The following is an 18300-nucleotide window of genomic DNA, read 5'->3' as shown; positions in this document are numbered from 1 at the left end:
GTCGTCCGCGTGACGTTCCATGGAAATATTTTCCAGATGCGCGCAGAGCAGTGACGCAGAATCGCCTGTTTTTGCCTAGTTAGAAAGTTCTACGCTTGCACAATAGTTTGATTTCTTTCGGCCTCGGTCGCCTGTAGTAGTGAGAAATCATGTTGAATTATGAAGACGGATTTCAGGACGAATTGGAAGGGGTCCGCCAACCTCTCTGCGTAAAGTAAACTGCGTTTGTTTTGTTCAGCTCTTCAGTCCTTTCAGAGGCCAGAATGAGGGCAATTCATGCCATTCTAATAATTTTCATCTGTCTTCACTATGGTTGGGGTAAGTGTTTTTTGTCATGCAATCTGTTAATCTAGTCTAGTATAATTTGGGGTGGTGGTACTCAAATCCAATTGTTAATCGTTTGGTGAGCCTTGCTGGATAATGTTGCCTTATTCAAATATATTCTTGTTTTTGTGATTTCACGTAATTTCAGGGATTGTTCTGAAAATGTTGTGGTCCTATACAACATTTTAATTAATCTTAAACAGTATTGTAACAATGTATTCTCCCTCTACAACAGTTTTTATTTCTGTATTTCCCTTTGCAGATGAATTGATGCTATTACTTAGTAATATTAGAACCTATCAGTAAACCCAGTTTTAATTCCCTTTGTTTTAGGTAAGAAGATGCGCTGGTGCACGGTGTCTGAGCAGGAGCAGAAGAAGTGTGCCGAGCTGGCCAAGGCCCTGGTGGCAGTGTTGCCTCCTGCTGCTGTGGCAGCATTCGCAAGGCTCTCCTGTGTCCGGGCCTACAGCACCACCGACTGCATCAACAAGATCAGGGTCAGAAAATATCTGCTCTCTCCAGATACCAGAAAGACTAACTATTTGCCTAACCTCTCATGTTGTTTATGCTGATACTCTCATGTAAGACAGGGCTGGTTTACCATACAGATGCTCCTTCATAGCCAACTGTATCTGATGCCATTCCTCCAGGCTAACCGTGCTGACATGGTAACACTGGATGCAGGGGAAGTCTACACCGCAGTGAAGCAGTTTGGCCTCACTGCCATCGCCAAGGAGATCTACAGTGACGGTTGGTTAATGACACTTACGATTTGGATCCTTTTAGTCCAGAACTAGGCATAATCTGTGTACGGGAAACATTTTTGTTTATGACACTCTTTTGCGTGACTGTCCGTTTATTGTATTTCCATCACCTGTTCGCCCAGGAGGCTGTATTCTGTCGGTGGCGGTGGTGAGGAACCGCACCCTGGACGTGCGCTCCCTGCAGGGCCAGAGGAGCTGTCATACTGGGGCTCGCTGGACGGCAGGCTGGAGTCTACCCCTGGGCTTCCTGCTGTCCCGCAACTACCTGACCTGGGCAGAGGAGCAGCCACTCAGTCAGGGTAAGAACATAGACATATCCCTAAAATTGTGAATCATCATTTTGTTACGTGTAATCTTGGTTACCCAGAAGGAAAATTATCTCGCGAAAGTTTGTCATTTTCTGTTTACTTCTGAGGGGAATTCCGTTAACAATTGTGATTACCTTTGTGAGAATCTGTCCACGAGAGATTGTTACATGTAACTCTGCGTTTCCAAAACTCGGTCCTGGGGACCCCAAGGGGCACACTTTTTGTTTTTTGCCCTAGCACTACACAGCTGATTCAAATAATCAAAGCTTAGTGATTAGTTGATTATTTAAAACAGCTGTGTAGTGCTAAGGCAAAAACCAAAACGTCTGCCTCTTGGGGTCCCCAGAACCGAGTTTGGGAAATGCTGGTGTTACTGGTGGGATTAGAACCCGGGACTCCCGCTCACCAATCCAACTTCTTAACCATTAGACCAGAAGGACATGCTCAAGGTCAGAGGCCGACAATAGAGCTTCCAAGTCTCAGGCAGGCCTACATCATCACGAGAGCGTGATTCCAAATCACCTCCGCTACAAAGGAAAGGTCTCTAACCCCACTCTTTTCTTTGGCAGCGGTCAGTGCCTTCTTCAATGGCAGTTGTGTTCCTGGGGCGGCTGCCATAGCACCCGTCCTGTGTGCCCTGTGTCAGGGTCAGAAGTCCTACATCGCCCAGCGCAACTTCCACTGTGAGACGGCACATGGCGAACCCTTCTACAACAGCCAGGGAGCGCTCAGGTCAGATGGGAGGGTCATATCAGGACAGACACAATGATAATAATGATATGGTCATTCAACATTTTTACATTTACATTTTAGTCATTTAGCAGACGCTCTTATCCAGAGCGACTTACAGTTAGTGAATACATATTTTTTTTCATACTGGCCCCCCGTGGGAATCGAACCCACAACCCTGGCGTTGCAAACGCCATGCTCTATCAACTGAGCTACATCCCTGCCGGCCATTCCCTCCCCTACCCTGGACGACACTGGGCCAATTGTGCGCCGCCCATGAGTCTCCCACAATCCTTCTCTTTGTCTATCAGGTGTCTCAAGACTGGGGCAGGGGATGTTGCATTTGTGGACCATACAGCCCTGGAGGGTATTGAAGGTACACACATTTTGTTATATTCTGGAACAATACACAACTACCATTCAAGTACTTCAGAGTTCTCAAGACTAGTCAAACAGCTGTTGAAACATCCCCTCCTCTCTGTTGCTATCCCTGTTTTCTCTCTTCCAGAGAGTGAGCGGGAGGAGTACCAGCTATTGTGCACTGATGGTACCCATGCGCCACTCAGCCACTATGGGAGCTGCAACCTGGGAAGAGGACCAGGACAGGGCATGGTCACTCGACTCAATGCTCGTAAGATCGCACGCAAGTTCCTGGTGGCAGCACAGGTAGTGCACCATTCTGTCTTCAACCACTTCCAGCATCACTGTGAAACAGGGTTGGGTTTGCAAGGGAAAGCGTGTCCACTGTATTTAACATCTGTGTATATCCCATTTGTGTTCATCCATGTGCATGTGTCATCCATAGTATGTCCATTGTCTGTATTTTCGTTGCTGAGAGACTGTCTGATGGATTTCCTGTCAGATGGCGTTTGGCCGGCGGGGTAGAGAGAGGCAGCGTTTCCAGCTCTTTGACTCTGCTCCGTTCGGTGCCGCTGACCTGCTCTTCAAGGATGTCACAGAAAAGCTGTCCATTCTAGAGGACAACAAGGACATCAGTCAGGTGCTGGGGCTGGACTATGTGGCTCTCCTCAAAGGCCTTGGACATGAAGGTGCCTACCTACCCACATGGGCAGTGGGGGTGTATGTAGGCCGCTCATTGGGAAAACGAATTTGCTGCTACATTATGCATCATAACGATATGTGTATCCATTGTGTATCTATAGGAAGCTCATTGGAGGACAGTGTTGTGCGTTGGTGTTGCATTAGCAATGCAGAACAGAAGAAATGTGAGCAGTGGGCTCTCAGCATTAAGTCAGACCCATTGGTGTGTGTTAGAGCCATCTCCGTGAGCGACTGTGTCGAGAAGATTAAGGTAAGCGGACAATCATAACCCTATCCATAACCTAGTGTCATTCTATGGAGCCCTACATCTCGATCTCCAATTACTGTGTTGGCAGAGAGATGAGGTGGATGCTGTCTCGCTGGACGCCACACACGCATTCATCGCTGGGAAATGTGGCCTTGTCCCCGTGGTAACAGAGTATTATGGTATGGCTGATAATAATGTAATGGTTACAGAACTAGACTAGTTATCTATCATGGACACTCACTGCAATCAGTGTCTGTCAACTCTTTCTCATGATCTTTCTCTCTCCGCTTCTCTCAGGGAAGACCTGTGTACCGGCTGAGGGAGGAGCTGAAAAAGCAGCCCATTTAGAGAGTGATGGTGCGCTGAACAGAAGGGAAGTCCATTCATCTGTAAATGTACATGATTTTATCTATTCTAAGCCATTCCTTGTGTCCCATCAGTGTTGCCGTCCGTCGTTGGTGTGGCGGTCGTGAAGCGTTCCACCAGGAGTGTGTTCTTTGGGAACTTTGGGGGCAGGCGCTCCTGCCACGGCTACATGTACAGCCCTGCAGGCTGGCTGCTGCCCTTTAGACATACCCTCAGCCTGGAACACAACAACACCTCTCCCTGCGACCCAAACCAAGGTACTGTTCCTGCCTGGGAGTTGCATCTCCCTTTCCTGCCTGTATGATCAAATGTCTGTCTGTCTATCTATCGATCTATCTATTAGTGCATTCTGAAATTATTCAGACCCCTTGACTTTTTCCACATTTTGTTACATTACAGCCTTATTCTAAAATGGATTAGATTTAATGTTTTTCCACATCAATCTACACACAATACCCCATAATGACAAAGCGAAAACATGTTTTTATAACTTTTGCACAAAATTTTTAAAAATATACGTTATTTACATAAGTATTCAGACCCTTTGCTATGAGACACAAAATTGCGCTCCATTGCATCCTGTTTCCATTGATCATCCTTGAGATGTTTCTACAACTTGATTGGAGTCCACCTGTGGTAAATTCAATTGATTGGACATGATTTGGAAAGGCACACACCTGTCTATATAAGGTCCCACAGATGACAGTGCATGTCAGAGCAAAAACTAAGCCATGAGGTCAAAGGAATTGTCCGTAGAGCTCCGAGACAGGATTGGGTCGAGGCACAGATCTGGGGAAGGGTACCAGAAAAATGTCTGCAGCATTGAAGGTCCCCAAGAACACCGTGGCCTCCATCATTCTTAAATGGAAGTGGAAGTTTGGAACCACCAAGACTCTTCCTAGAACTGGCTGCCCAGCCAAACTGAGCATTCGTGGGAGAAGGACCACGGTCAGGGAGGTGACCAAGAACCTGATGGTCACTCTGATAGAGCTCCAGAGTTCCTCTGTGGAGATGGGAGAACCTTCCACCAATCAGGCCTTTATCGTAGAGTGGCCAGACGGAAGCCACCCCTCAGTAAAAAGGCACATGACAGCTCACTTAGAGTTTGCCAAAAGGCACCTAAAGAACTCTCAGACCATGAGAAACAAGATTCTGTGGTCTGATGAAACCAAGATTGAACTCTTTGGCCTGAATGCCAAGCGTCACGTCTGGAGGAAACCTGGCACCATCCCTACAGTGAAGCATGGTGGTGGTAGCATCATGCTGTGGGGATGTTTTTCAGCAGCAGGGACTGGGAGACTAGTCAGGATCGAGGGAAAGATGAACGGGGTAAAGTACAGAGAGATCCTTGATGAAAACCTGCGCCAGAGCGCTCAGGACCTCAGACTGGGGGTGAAGGTTCAACTTCTAACAGGACAACAACCCTAAGCACACAGCCAAGACAACACAGGAGTGGCATCGGGACAAGTCTCTGAATGTCCTTGAGTGGCCCAGCCAGAGCTCTGGAGAGACCTGAAAATAGCTGTGCTGCGACACTCCCCATCCAACCTGACAGAGCTTGAGAGGATCTGCGGAGAACAATGTGAGAAACTCCCCAAATACAGCTGTGCCAAGCTTGTAGCGTCATACCCAAGAAGACTCAAGGCTGTAATCGCTGCCAGAGGTGCTTCAACAAAGTAACTGAGTAAAGGGTCTGAAGACTTATGTAAATGTCATATTTCAGTTTTTTGTTTTTTATACATTTGCAAAAATGTCTAAAAACCTGTTTTTGCTTTGTCATTATTGGGTACTGTGTGTAGATTTAATCCATTTTAGAAAAAGGCTGTAACGTAACAAAATGTGGCAAAAGTCAAGAAATCTATAAATACACACACACACACTGAACAAAAATATAAACGCAACATGTAAAGTGTTGGTTTCATGAGCTGAAATTTTCCATACGCACAAAAAAAATATTTCTCTCAAATTTTGTGCACAAATTTGTTTACATCCCTGTTAATGATATTTACTCCTTTGCCAAGATAATCCATCCACCTGACAGGTGTGGCATATCAAAAAGCTGATTAAACAGCATGATCATTACACAGGTGCAACTTGTGCTGGGGACAATAAAAGGCAACTCTAAAATGTGCTGTTTTGTCACACAACACAATGCCACAGATGTTTCAAGTTTTGAGGGAGTGTGCAACTGGCATGCTGACTGCAGGAATGTCCACCAGAGCTGTTGCCAGATAATTTAATGTTAATTTCTCTACCATAAGCCGCCTCCAACAATGTTTTAGAGAATTTGGCAGTACGTCCAACCGGCCTCACAACAACAGACCATGTATAACCACACCAGCCCAGGACCTCCACATCCGGCTTCTTCACCTGCGGGATCATCTGAGACCAGCCACCCAGACAGCTGATGAAATTGAGGAGTATCTCTGTCTGTAATAAAGTCCTTTTGTGGGGAAAAACTCATTCTGATTGGCTAGGCCTGTCTCCCAAGTGGGTGGGCCTATGTCCTCCTAGGCCCACCCATGGCTGAGTCCCTGCCTAATCGTGAAATCCACACATTAGGGCCTAATGAATTTATTTCAATTGACTGATTTCCTCATATGAACTGTAACTCAGTTAAATCTTTGAAATTGTTGCATTTATATATGTGTGTGTGTGTGTGTGTGTGTGTGTGTGTGTGTGTGTGTGTGTGTGTGTAGATAACTAGCTCTGGTATACTGCAATTCACCCTTTTAGCCTCATGTGTAGACTACAACATGAAATGACCCAAAATTCTTACAGCACAATAGCCTGATATTTGGTGAGGATGTGTATTCTGCTCTCCTAGTGTACAACGAGGTGTTCTGGAAGGGCTGTCTCCCTGGTTCTCAGGGAAACCTCTGTAAAGTGTGTATGGGGGGCACCGGGGAGGCTGCCACCAAACGCTGTGCAGACAACCACAATGAGCGTTACTATGGCAACATGGGGGCTTTGAGGTGAGTAGTTGCTCTCTTGTTTCATGTTTGTATTAATTGTTTATGGATAAATATGCAATCATTCAATCTTACATCAACAGTTGTCACAAAGTGCTTTACAGAAAACTGGCAATATGTGAAAGATTTGTTGTGATTTTTATGACGTTGCCCTATGGTTATTTGTGCAGGTGCCTGGTGGGAGATGCCAGTGGGAAGAGCTTTGGAGATGTTGCCTTCCTTGAGCAGCACAATCTAGAGAGCAACATCCTCAGTGAGAACCTCATACAACTCTTATACATAGTTAGGCTACTTACAGCCACCATACTCACACACACCATGAAGTAATGGTAAATGTTCACAGTCACAAACAGGTTGTGCCATAATGCACTTGTTTTTCCTCATTTGGTTTTGTGATCCTTTTGATATTACATTTTGTTTTTGTGTTGTGCTCCAGGTCTGAGCCCCAGTGGCTGGGCGGATGGGTGGCTGTCCTGGGACTTTGAGCTTTTGTGTGGGGATGGCCGGCGGGAACCTTTATCTGAATGGGAGAACTGTAACCTAGGTGCCATCCCACCCAACATCATCATGACAAGACCTGTGCTCACTGCCCGCGTCTATGACTTCCTCATGAAGTCACAGGTGAGACTGAGGAGTCAAACGAACAGGCATCTAAACCAACCTAATTATTCTGGCGATATTGTATTAATTTCATAAGATTTTTTTTTCTTCTAACAAGCCATTCCAAATGTTCCCATCCCTTGAAGGAGACTCTGGCATCCAACCCAGACACAGAATTCAGGCTGTTTCAGTCCCAGCAGTATGGAGAGAGTGATCTGCTGTTTAAAGATTCCACTCAGTGCCTCATCCACACCAGTCACCTGGACTATCGCACCATACTTGGAGAGGAGTTCTACAGATTAGCAGAGACGGTCTTCAACTGCACACACTCAGGTGGAAATTGATACTTTATCATGTGCATTTCTATACTGAAACTGTGTACTGTTGCAATGTTATTGACTAGAAAGTAGCCAATGTATGTATCCATTTTCTCTCTGACAGACATCTTGGAATTTTGCAACCAGGACGTGTGCAGCATATTTTGAGCAACAGAGGAGAAGAGCAACCACGTTTCACATTGACCTATTGTGGAGGCCCTAACCAATGGCTTGCCAACATGTAATATTGTTTCTTACTACTTGTAATTCCTCAAAGTCCACACCCACCTGAATGTTGAATATTTTTTATTTCAAATACATTTCAATGAAAGCTTCCTATTTTTTTTTTCAGCACCATGCCTTTTTTCAAACTTTTGATACTTAGCCACGTATAACCACACCAGCCCAGGACCTCCACATCCCTGTGTAACTACACATAACCAAAAGCTGGGTCTGCGGCCAAATCTCTAAATATTAAAACAAATGTATATTTTTACATTATCTTTTAGGAATATTACTAGTGACAACAAATTAAATGGATTTTGGACAAGGGATCTGTGGAAAAAGTTGAGGTTACAATACAATGTAATATTAATCCACAATTTGTTCTTAGCCCTTCAATGCACAACATGGGCCTGGGAGGCTCACAGAGATTGATCATTGATGGAGTACTGTGGATACCAATCTGTTCAACACAATTCTTCTATTCCCCCAAAATTGTTTTGAACATAATGCACTAATTTTATGTTTAAAAATGCAAAATGTGTAGAATTGCAAGACATTAGCTTAAAAACGGTATGTTATTTCCCAAGTCTGGACATTCACTGTATAAGTCAACATAAAACTGCTTGTATGCAACAACAAAAAATGATGCAGTCTAAAGTAGGAGTTGTGTTCTGATGAGGGCGACCCTGATGAATTTGCTGACACAAAAGGGGTCCCCGACGCAAAAAAAAGTTTGGGAACCCCCTGGTATAGCACACACACTGAGCTATGAACGTTAGTACATTGGTTCAATCCACCAGACTACAAGTCCCAGCGTGAATAGCGGCTGTTGCCTTTCTTTGTGTTACACTGGTATTTCCTGTCGCTCTTTTGTAAGAGTTGGCTGCCTGCTACATTATCGGCTGTTTATTAAATCGTTTACCTTGTGCCATTATAAGGTACGTTACGCTGAATTGTATTACTACTTACAATGTCTAACTCATGCCTTTTGTGGTTATACGTTTCTTATCGCATTTCCTCAACGTAACCTTGTCACTGATGACAGGAGTTCAATGATGAGCCAGATATTGTAAACATACACAAATCAGCCTTGACCAAAAGTCGAACACTGTAAAAAAAACTAACTGAGCAATTATTGAGTCAGATAAAGCTAGACACATATAATCATTGCTTGGTGACCCTAATAATATTGTGTTTTTAATGAGAGATGTGACAAGCTTGCGAGGAGGCATCATGGAATATCATGTGTTCTTGAATTTACATAGGGAGAATCTCAATTGCGATCTCTCCTCGCGTCCTCTCACCTCCTCAAACCCCATTGGATGAGAAAGCCAGAGGTCCCGCCTCTCTGCCCTTCTCTTCCAATGGGTTTTGAGACAGAATTGAGATTCTCCCATCAACCAGATGAGATTTTGGCTGCAGTCCAAACTCAAAGTAGCCAGTCATCGGCCCTAAACCTTCAGCCCTTTAATGACATTTTACATCGTCACATCCGAGTGTACCTTAAATGTCCCTTGCTCAAGCAAGGGCGACTCGGCTAGTGATGATCAGAGAGGCAACGTCCTTGGTGGAAATCTTGAAGTTGAGCTTAAAAACAACCAACCTAAAGCTATTCATATACCTAGCTACAGTTACCCATAGCTGGCTAGCATGTTTTATAGTTTGGTCATTTATTCCAATACATTTCAGAATTCCCAAAAATATGTTTATGGAGTTAAATCAAATCAACCCCAATAGTTATGAAGTTATTCACTCGCTCCCTCAACGTTTTGAATTGGACCTCCACTTAAGATGGCAATCAAACTGCATCCGGTTTCGACGGGGATTCCCCCAAGGGAAAGTGACTAACGCGAGGGCTGAGGGGTAAAAATAATGTGTTTGGACTGCAGCCTTTGAGTGACATTTCCACCAATGGAGTTTATTACTCAGTGAAACACTTGATCCCAACAGGTTCCTTTTTTGAAAGGTGTATCAGAAAACAACAACAACAAAATGCAACATATGAGTCATTCCATGTCGTTTCAGCAAGCCATGACACCCGCCATCTCAGATTGTTCCATCAATAGTTTCTGTAGTTAGAAACTGGTAATATTGGCATTAAAAATTAATTTAAAATGAAAAGCTGAAATGTCTTGAGTCAGTAAGTATTCAACCCCTTTGTTATGGCAAGCCTAAATAAGTTCAGGAGTAAACATGTGCTTAACAATTCACATACATTGCATGGACTCACACTGTGTGCAATAAATCAAGTTACATTTTATTTATCACATGCGACGAATATAACAGGTGTAGACCTTACCCTGAAATGCTTACTTACAAGCCCTTAACCAACAATGCAGTTTTAAGAAAAATAATAGTTAAGAAAAAATATTTACTAAATAAACTAAAGTAAAAAATAAAAGAGCAACAATAAATTAACAATAATGAGGCTATATACATGGGGTACCTGTACCGAGTCAATGTGAGGGGGTACAGGTTAGTCGAGGTAATATATACATGTACAGTGGGGAAAAAAAGTATTTAGTCAGCCACCAATTGTGCAAGTTCTCCCACTTAAAAAGATGAGAGAGGCCTGTAATTTTCATCCATTTTCATTCATCATTTGTCTGTCAACTATGACAGACAAAATGAGATTTTTTTTCTCCAGAAAATCACATTGTAGGATTTTTAATGAATTTATTTGCAAATGATGGTGGAAAATAATTGTTTGGTCAATAACAAAAGTTATTGGCAATGACACAGGTCAAACGTTTTCTGTAAGTCTTCACAAGTTTTTCACACACTGTTGCTGGTATTTTGGCCCATTCCTCCATGCAGATCTCCTCTAGAGCAGTGATGTTTTGGGGCTGTCGCTGGGCAACACAGACTTTCAACTCCCTCCAAAGATTTTCTATGGGGTTGAGATCTGGAGACTGGCTAGGCCACTCCAGGACCTTGAAATGCTTCTTACGAAGCCACTCCTTCGTTGCCCGGGCGGTGTGTTTGGGATCATTGTCATGCTGAAAGACCCAGCCACATTTCATCTTCAATGCCCTTGCTGATGGAAGGAGGTTTTCACTCAAAATCTCACGATACATGGCCCCATTCATTCTTTCCTTTACACGGATCAGTCGTCCTGGTCCCTTTGCAGAAAAACAGCCCCAAAGCATGATGTTTCCACCCCCATGCTTCACAGTAGGTATGGTGTTCTTTGGATGCAACTCAGCATTCTTTGTCCTCCAAACACGACGAGTTGAGTTTTTACCAAAAAGTTCTATTTTGGTTTCATCTGACCATATGACATTCTCCCAATCCTCTTCTGGATCATCCAAATGCACTCTAGCAAACTTCAGACGGGCCTGGACATGTACTGGCTTAAGCAGGGGGACACGTCTGGCACTGCAAGATTTGAGTCCCTGGCGGCGTAGTGTGTTACTGATGGTAGGCTTTGTTACTTTGGTCCCAGCTCTCTGCAGGTCATTCACTAGGTCCCCCCGTGTGGTTCTGGGATTTTTGCTCACCGTTCTTGTGATCATTTTGACCCCACGGGGTGAGATCTTGCGTGGAGCCCCAGATCGAGGGAGATTATCAGTGGTCTTGTATGTCTTCCATTTCCTAATAATTGCTCCCACAGTTGATTTCTTCAAACCAAGCTGCTTACCTATTGCAGATTCAGTCTTCCCAGCCTGGTGCAGGTCTACAATTTTGTTTCTGGTGTCCTTTGACAGCTCTTTGGTCTTGGCCATAGTGGAGTTTGGAGTGTGACTGTTTGAGGTTGTGGACAGGTGTATTTTATACTGATAACAAGTTCAAACAGGTGCCATTAATACAGGTAACGAGTGGAGGACAGAGGAGCCTCTTAAAGAAGAAGTTACAGGTCTGTGAGAGCCAGAAATCTTGCTTGTTTGTAGGTGACCAAATACTTATTTTCCACCAGAATTTGCAAATAAATTCATAAAAAATCCTACAATGTGATTTTCTGGAAAAAAAAATCTCAATTTGTCTGTCATAGTTGACGTGTACCTATGATGAAAATTACAGGCCTCTCTCATCTTTTTAAGTGGGAGAACTTGCACAATTGGTGGCTGACTAAATACTTTTTTCCCCCACTGTAGGTAAGGGTAAAGTGGCTATGCATAGATAATGCACAGCGAGTAGCAGCAGCGTAAGAAAATGGAGGGGTCAATGCAAATAATCCGGGTAGCCATTTCATTAGCTGTTCAGCAGTCTTATGGCTTGCGGGTAGAAGCTGTTAAGAAGCCTTTTGGACCTAGACTTGGTGCTCTGGTACCGCTTGCTGTGTGGTAGCAGAGAGAACAGTCTATGACTAGGGTGGCTGGAGTCTTTGGCAATTTTAAGGGCCTTCCTCTGACACGGCCTGGTATAGAGGTTCTGGATGGCAGGAAGCTTGGCCCCAGTGATGTACTGTGCCGTACACACTACCCTCTGTAGCGCCTTGCGGTCGGAGGCCAAGCAGTTGCCATACCAGGCGGTGATGCAACCAGTCAGGATGCTCTCGATGGTGCAGCTGTATAACTTTTTGAGGATCTGAGAACCCATGCCAAATCTTTTCAGTCTCCTGAGGGGTAAAATATGTTGTCGTGCCCTCTGTACGGCTGTCTTGGACCATGATAGTTTGTTGGTAATGTGGACACCAAGGAACTTGAAGCTCTCAACCTGCTCCACTACAGCCCCGTCAACGAGAATGGGGGCGTGCTCGGCCCTCCTTTTCCTGTAGTCTACGATCATCTCCTTTTGTCTTGATCATGTTGAGGGAGAGGTTGTTGTCCTGGCACCACACTTTCAAGTCTATGGCCTCCTCCCTATAGGCTGTCTCATCGTTGTCGGTGATCAGGCCTACCACTGTTGTGTCGTCGGGAAACTTAATGATGGTGTTGGAGTCATGCTTGGCCATGCAGTCATGGGTGAACAGGGAGTACAGGAGGGGACTAAGCACGCACCCCTGAGGGGCCCCCTTGTTGAGGATCAGCGTGGCAGATGTGTTGTTGCCTGCCCTTACCACCTGGGGGCGGCCCGTCAGGAAGTCCAGGATCCAGTTGCAGAGGGAGGTATTTAGTCCCAGGGTCCTTAGCTTAGTGATGAGCTTTGTGGGCACTATGGTGTTGAACGTTGAGCTGTAGTCAATGAACAGCATTCTCATGTAGGTGTTCCTTTTGTCCAGGTGGGAAAGGGCGGTGCTGAGTGCAATAGAGATTGCATCATCTGTGGATCTGTTGGGGCAGTGTGCAAATTGGAGTGGGTCTAGGGTTTCTGGGATGGTGGTGTTGATGTGAGCCATGACCAGCCTTTCAAAGCACTTCATGGCTACAGACGTGAGTGCTACGGGTCGATAGTCATTTAGGCAGGTTTCCTTGGTGTTCTTGGGCACAGGGACTATGGTGGTCTGCTTGAAATATGTAGGTATTACAAACAGGTCAACGCATGTTCGGAGTTCACGTCCTGGTAATCCGTCTGGCCCTGCGGCCTTGTGAATGTTGACCTGTTTAAAGGTCTTGTTCACATTGGCTACGGCGAGCGTGATCACACAGTCGTCCGGAACAGCTGGCGCTCTCATGCATGCTTCAGTGTTGCTTGCCTCGAAGCGTGCATAGAAGTGATTTAGCTAGTGTTTAGTTTCGAAGGCTTACAAAAGGAGTTCCCCAGGGCTCAATTTTAGGTCCAATCATTTTTACACTGTATATAAATTATATAGGGAAGACTGTTGACTCTGCAAATCTCCATCTGTATGCTGATGACACAATTACTCGAGCGCATCTAATATTGAGAAGGCTTTTCAGGACTTACAGTTGGCTTTTGATGTTATTCAAAGACAGCTTTTTGAATTGAAATTTGTGCTTAATGCAAGGAAAACAAAATGTATGGTTTTCTCTTCCCTGAAAGTAAACAGATGGAGTCACTTGCAGATTTTAACTATAAAAGGCCAGCAAATTGATATGGTCACCTCCTATAAGTATCTTGGGAAATGGTTAGATGAAAAGCTGAATTTTAAACAGCACATTGATAACTTGACCAAGAAACTGAAGTTGAAATGGGGTTTCTATTTTACAAACAAATCTTGCTTTTCAATGTTAGTCAGAAAGGATCTTGTTCAAAGCACTTTTTTTATCAATGCTGGATTATGGTGGTATTGTCTATATGCAGCCCTCAGCAAGTACCTTAAAAACTCTGGACACAGTGTCTCATTGTGCTTTAAGATTTATTACAAATGCTAGATCACTCACCCAACACTGTGATTTGTATGCTATGGTGCAATGGACCTCTCTCTCCACCAGGAGGCTAAAGCATTGGTACACTTTTGTGTACAAAGCATTGATAGGACAACTCCCTTTTGTATCTCTGTTCCTTACTGACCAGATCAGTCACTCAAAACAGTCTTCGTTCACAGTCACTGCTGTCCTTGTCTGTTCCTAAGGCCAATTGAGATGGGGAAACAATATTCTTCCCATAATGCCCCTTCATCCTGGAACATGCTTCAAAATATATTAAAGTTAGGAGAGTTAGTGTCCTTGCCTGTTTTTAAGACTCTGATCGATAACACTGTTTGTGATAGCTGCAGTTGTTTCTAATCTTCAATTGTATCTGTAACTTGTGACACTTTGTCTTTTGTGTGTATTTTGTATTTTTCTGTAATATTTTATGTACACGCTGCTATTTCCCTGTTTTGCCTTCTTGCCAGGTCGCCCTCGCAAAATAGGTTTTTAACCCCAATGGGTCTTACCTGGTTAAATTAAGGTTAAATATAAAAATGTAAAAACAGCCTACTGTCACACACAGATTCACAGACTAGCGGCAAATAAACTTGAACAAAGCAGAATCAGGAAATGAATGGCCACTCTCCATTGCTATTCAATGAAGATCCCGCCTTCGTTCTGCTTTGATCAACCTTTTTTGCCTTGGTGTGTGAATCTGATCCAGTGATAGGCTACATTGTTTTTATAGAGGAGCTGGTACACAATTCCCCAAAAATGTGAAGTGCTGGTATGGCGTTCCGGACAGCTCCGGCCCAAGTCATTCACTGTGGGTATGCTTGTAATTGTTAACGACTGGGGAGTTTTTCAGGATAAAAAAGAAACTGAATGGAGCTAAGCACAGGCAAAATCCTAGAGGGAAACCTGGTTCAGTCTGCTTTCCACCAGACATTGGGAGATGAATTCACCTTTCAGCAGGACAATAACCTAAACCACAAGGTCAAATCAACACTGGAGTGTAATGTAGTAATGTTTCAGGAATGCTAATCACATCTGTTACTATCTACAGAAACTATTTCAGAACAATCTGAGATGGTGGGTGTCGAAATCCTCTTTCTTGTGCTATTTGAGTTGGAACGACCTATATGTATCAAGCATCAATCTTACACTGTACTCTGTATGCAGATGCGGTTGCCATGGAGATCCCTGGCACTATGTTGCACAGCCCCTGCGAGGCGGGCATCATCATCAGTTCCCGAGGGCATCCAGAGCTTTGTGCCCGCCAGCAGCACCATCGATGCTCTCGCCCTGGAGCAGCTACAGGCCTTCTTGTCCCGCGCCACGCGCCTCTTCGTCATCACTGGGGCGGGGCTCTCTACAGAGTCTGGCATCCCAGACTACCGCTCAGAGGGGGTGGGTCTCTACGCCCGCACAGACAGGCGACCTATGCAATATGCAGAGTTTATACGCAGCGCTAAGTCTCGTCAGCGCTATTGGGCTAGGAACTATGTGGGCTGGCCACAGTTCTCTTCTCATCAGCCGAACTCTGCACACCTGGCTCTGCAGCAGTGGGAGGAACAGGGGAAGGTACACTGGCTGGTAACTCAGAATGTGGACGCGCTTCATTCCAAGGCAGGCCACCAAGGACTGACTGAACTGCACGGCTGCGCACACAGGTAGGAAGGCAGAAATGTACTGTCTGTCACACACACACAATACATACTGACTTCTTCTTCAAGGACATTGGCTCAGAGCAACAATCTTTTTACCTTTGTGTGTGTCCCTCTCAGGGTGTTGTGTCTGGGCTGTGGTGCCGTGTCTCCAAGGGAGGACCTCCAGAAGCGGTTCAAAGCACTGAACCCTGGCTGGGGCGTACAGGCAGGCGGTGTGGCTCCCGATGGGGATGTCTTCATTGAGGACGAGCAGGTCCTCCACTTCAGAGTGCCTTCGTGTAAGGATTGTGGGGGCATATTGAAGCCAGAGGTGACATTCTTTGGGGACACAGTGATCCGAAGGACGGTGCAGTTTGTACATGAGAGACTAGCTGAGTCCGATGCGGTTCTTGTCGCTGGATCTTCTTTGCAGGTGGGCATGAGAATGGTCAGGTGTTATAATTATTCAGGACCTACCATACATTTTTACCTCTAAAAGTGATAGTGTTGCTGTGTTGTTGACATAATCAACTGTTTTTCGCAGGTGTTATTCATACTTATAAAACATGTCCCTGTGACAGAGTGAACCGTAACACAAAGGAAACAACTCTACAGCCTTACAATATGTCAAAGTTTCACATCCATTTGTCTTTTTCCAGGTGTATTCTGGGTACAGATTCCTACTGGCAGCAGCTGACCAGAAGATCCCAGTAGCCATCTTGAACATTGGGTCTACCAGGGCCGACCACCTGGCAGAGTTCAGAGTCAGTGCTCGTTGTGGGGAGGTACTGTCTGTCATTCAGCCTCACTGACTACAAAGACAGACGGAAGGCCTCACTAGGACTTCAGTCACTGATCCACAGACACCGTGTTGTATTGTTTTGAGAACTATTCAATGGGCTCTACTATTCTACCTTTTGGTCAACCTGGCAGCAATGCAATCAGCTTCAGGTGATGGACACTACTACTAACCCAGAGTCATGTGTTATGGGCTTGTACATGTACAGTGCCTTTAGAAAGTATTCAAATCCTTCAACTTCTTCCACATTTTGTTGTGTTACAGCCTGAATTTAAAATGGATTACATTTTGATTTTGTGTCACTGGCCTACACACAATACCCCATAATGTGGAATTATGCTTTTAGAAATGTGTACAAATTAATACAAAATGAAAGACCAGGGAAGTTCTCCAATGCCTCACAAAGGGCACCTATTGATAGATGGGTAAAAATAAAAAGCAGACGTTGAATATCCCTTTGAGCATGGTGAAGTTATTAATTACACTTTGGATGGTGTATCAATACACCCAGTCACTACAAAGATACAGGTGTCCATCCTAACTCAGTTGCCAGAGAGGAAGGAAACCGCTCAGGGATTTCACAATGAGGCCAATGGTGACTTTAAAACAGTTACAGAGTTTAATGACTGTGATAGGAGAAAACTGAGGTTGGATCAACAACATTGTAATTACTCCACAATACTAACCTAATTGATAGTGAAAAGAAGGAAGCCTGTACAGAATATATGCATCCTGTTTGCAATAACACAAAGTAAAACTGTAAGAAATGTGGCAAAGAAATGTACTTTATGTCCTGAATACAAAGCGTTATGTTTGGGGCAAATCCAACGCTTGTCATCAGCAAGGACTAGGGAGTTTTTTAGGGAAAGAAACGGAATAGAGCTAAATAGAGTAAAACCTGGTTTAGTCTGCTTTCCAACAGACAATTAGAGAAAAATTCACCTTTCTGCAGGACAATAACCTAGAATACAAGGCCAAATATACAATGGAGTTGCTTACCTAGACGGCATTGAATGTTCTAGTTACAGTTCTGAGTGGCCTAGTTACAGTTTTGACTTAATCTATTGCAAGACAAGAAAATGGCTGTCTAGCAATGATCAACAACCAACTCGACAGAATTAAAAAAATTATAATGTGCAAATATTGTACAATCCAGGTGTGCAAAGCTCTTAGAGACGTACCCAGAAAGAGTCACAGCTGTAGACCTAATCACTGCCAAAGGTGAGTCTAATATGTATTGACTCAGGGGTGTGAATACAGTACTTATGTACTGAACAAAAATCAAAATGCAACATGTAAAATGTTGGTCCCATGTTTCATGAGCTGAAATAAAAGATCCCAGAAATGTTCCATATGCACAAAAAGCTTATTTCTCTCAAAAGTTGTGCACAAATTTGTTTACATCCCTGTTAGTGAGCATTTCTCCTTTGCCAAGATAATCCATCCACCTGACAGGTGTGGCATATCAAGAAGCTGATTAAACAGCATGATCATTACATAGGTGCACCTTGTGCTGGGGACAATAAAAGGCCACTCTAAAATGTGCAGTTTTGTCACACAACACAATGCCACAGATGTATCAAGTTTTCAGGGAGCGTGCAATTGGCATGCTGACTGCAGGAATGTCCACCAGAGCTGTTGCCAGAGAATTTAATGTTCATTTATCTACCATATGCCACCTCCAACGTCAATTTAGAGAATTTGGCAGTACGTCCAACCGGCCTCACAATCGCAGTCCACGTGTAAC

At 44.3% G+C, this 18300-nt stretch overlaps 2 protein-coding genes across 2 annotated transcripts; both read left to right on the top strand.

The window, feature by feature from the left end:
• The first annotated feature begins 77 nt into the window (after positions 1-77).
• On the top strand, positions 78-8494 carry sxph (saxiphilin). Its single transcript, XM_084173406.1, has 17 exons — positions 78-318; positions 658-821; positions 975-1074; positions 1211-1387; positions 1966-2128; positions 2437-2501; positions 2634-2791; positions 2988-3174; positions 3289-3437; positions 3523-3613; positions 3732-3791; positions 3875-4057; positions 6628-6775; positions 6943-7025; positions 7209-7393; positions 7519-7705; positions 7814-8494. Exons 1-17 carry the CDS (start codon positions 264-266, stop codon positions 7855-7857), a joined length of 2199 nt encoding a protein of 732 aa, XP_084029532.1. The 5' UTR covers positions 78-263; the 3' UTR covers positions 7858-8494.
• Positions 8495-8633: 139 nt separating this feature from the next.
• LOC311138650 (NAD-dependent protein lipoamidase sirtuin-4, mitochondrial-like) lies at positions 8634-17903 on the top strand. The gene is made up of 4 exons (XM_084173430.1): positions 8634-8852; positions 15288-15778; positions 15893-16187; positions 16414-17903. Exons 2-4 carry the CDS (start codon positions 15288-15290, stop codon positions 16564-16566), a joined length of 939 nt encoding a protein of 312 aa, XP_084029556.1. The 5' UTR covers positions 8634-8852; the 3' UTR covers positions 16567-17903.
• The last annotated feature ends 397 nt before the right edge of the window (positions 17904-18300 follow it).

The sequence above is a fragment of the Coregonus lavaretus genome (genome assembly GCF_964263955.1).
Source record: "Coregonus lavaretus genome assembly, chromosome: 12".
NCBI classification, from domain to species: Eukaryota; Metazoa; Chordata; class Actinopteri; order Salmoniformes; family Salmonidae; genus Coregonus; species Coregonus lavaretus.
Note: the sequence above shows the minus strand (reverse complement) of the source record. Positions and strands in the feature narration are given on the sequence as shown.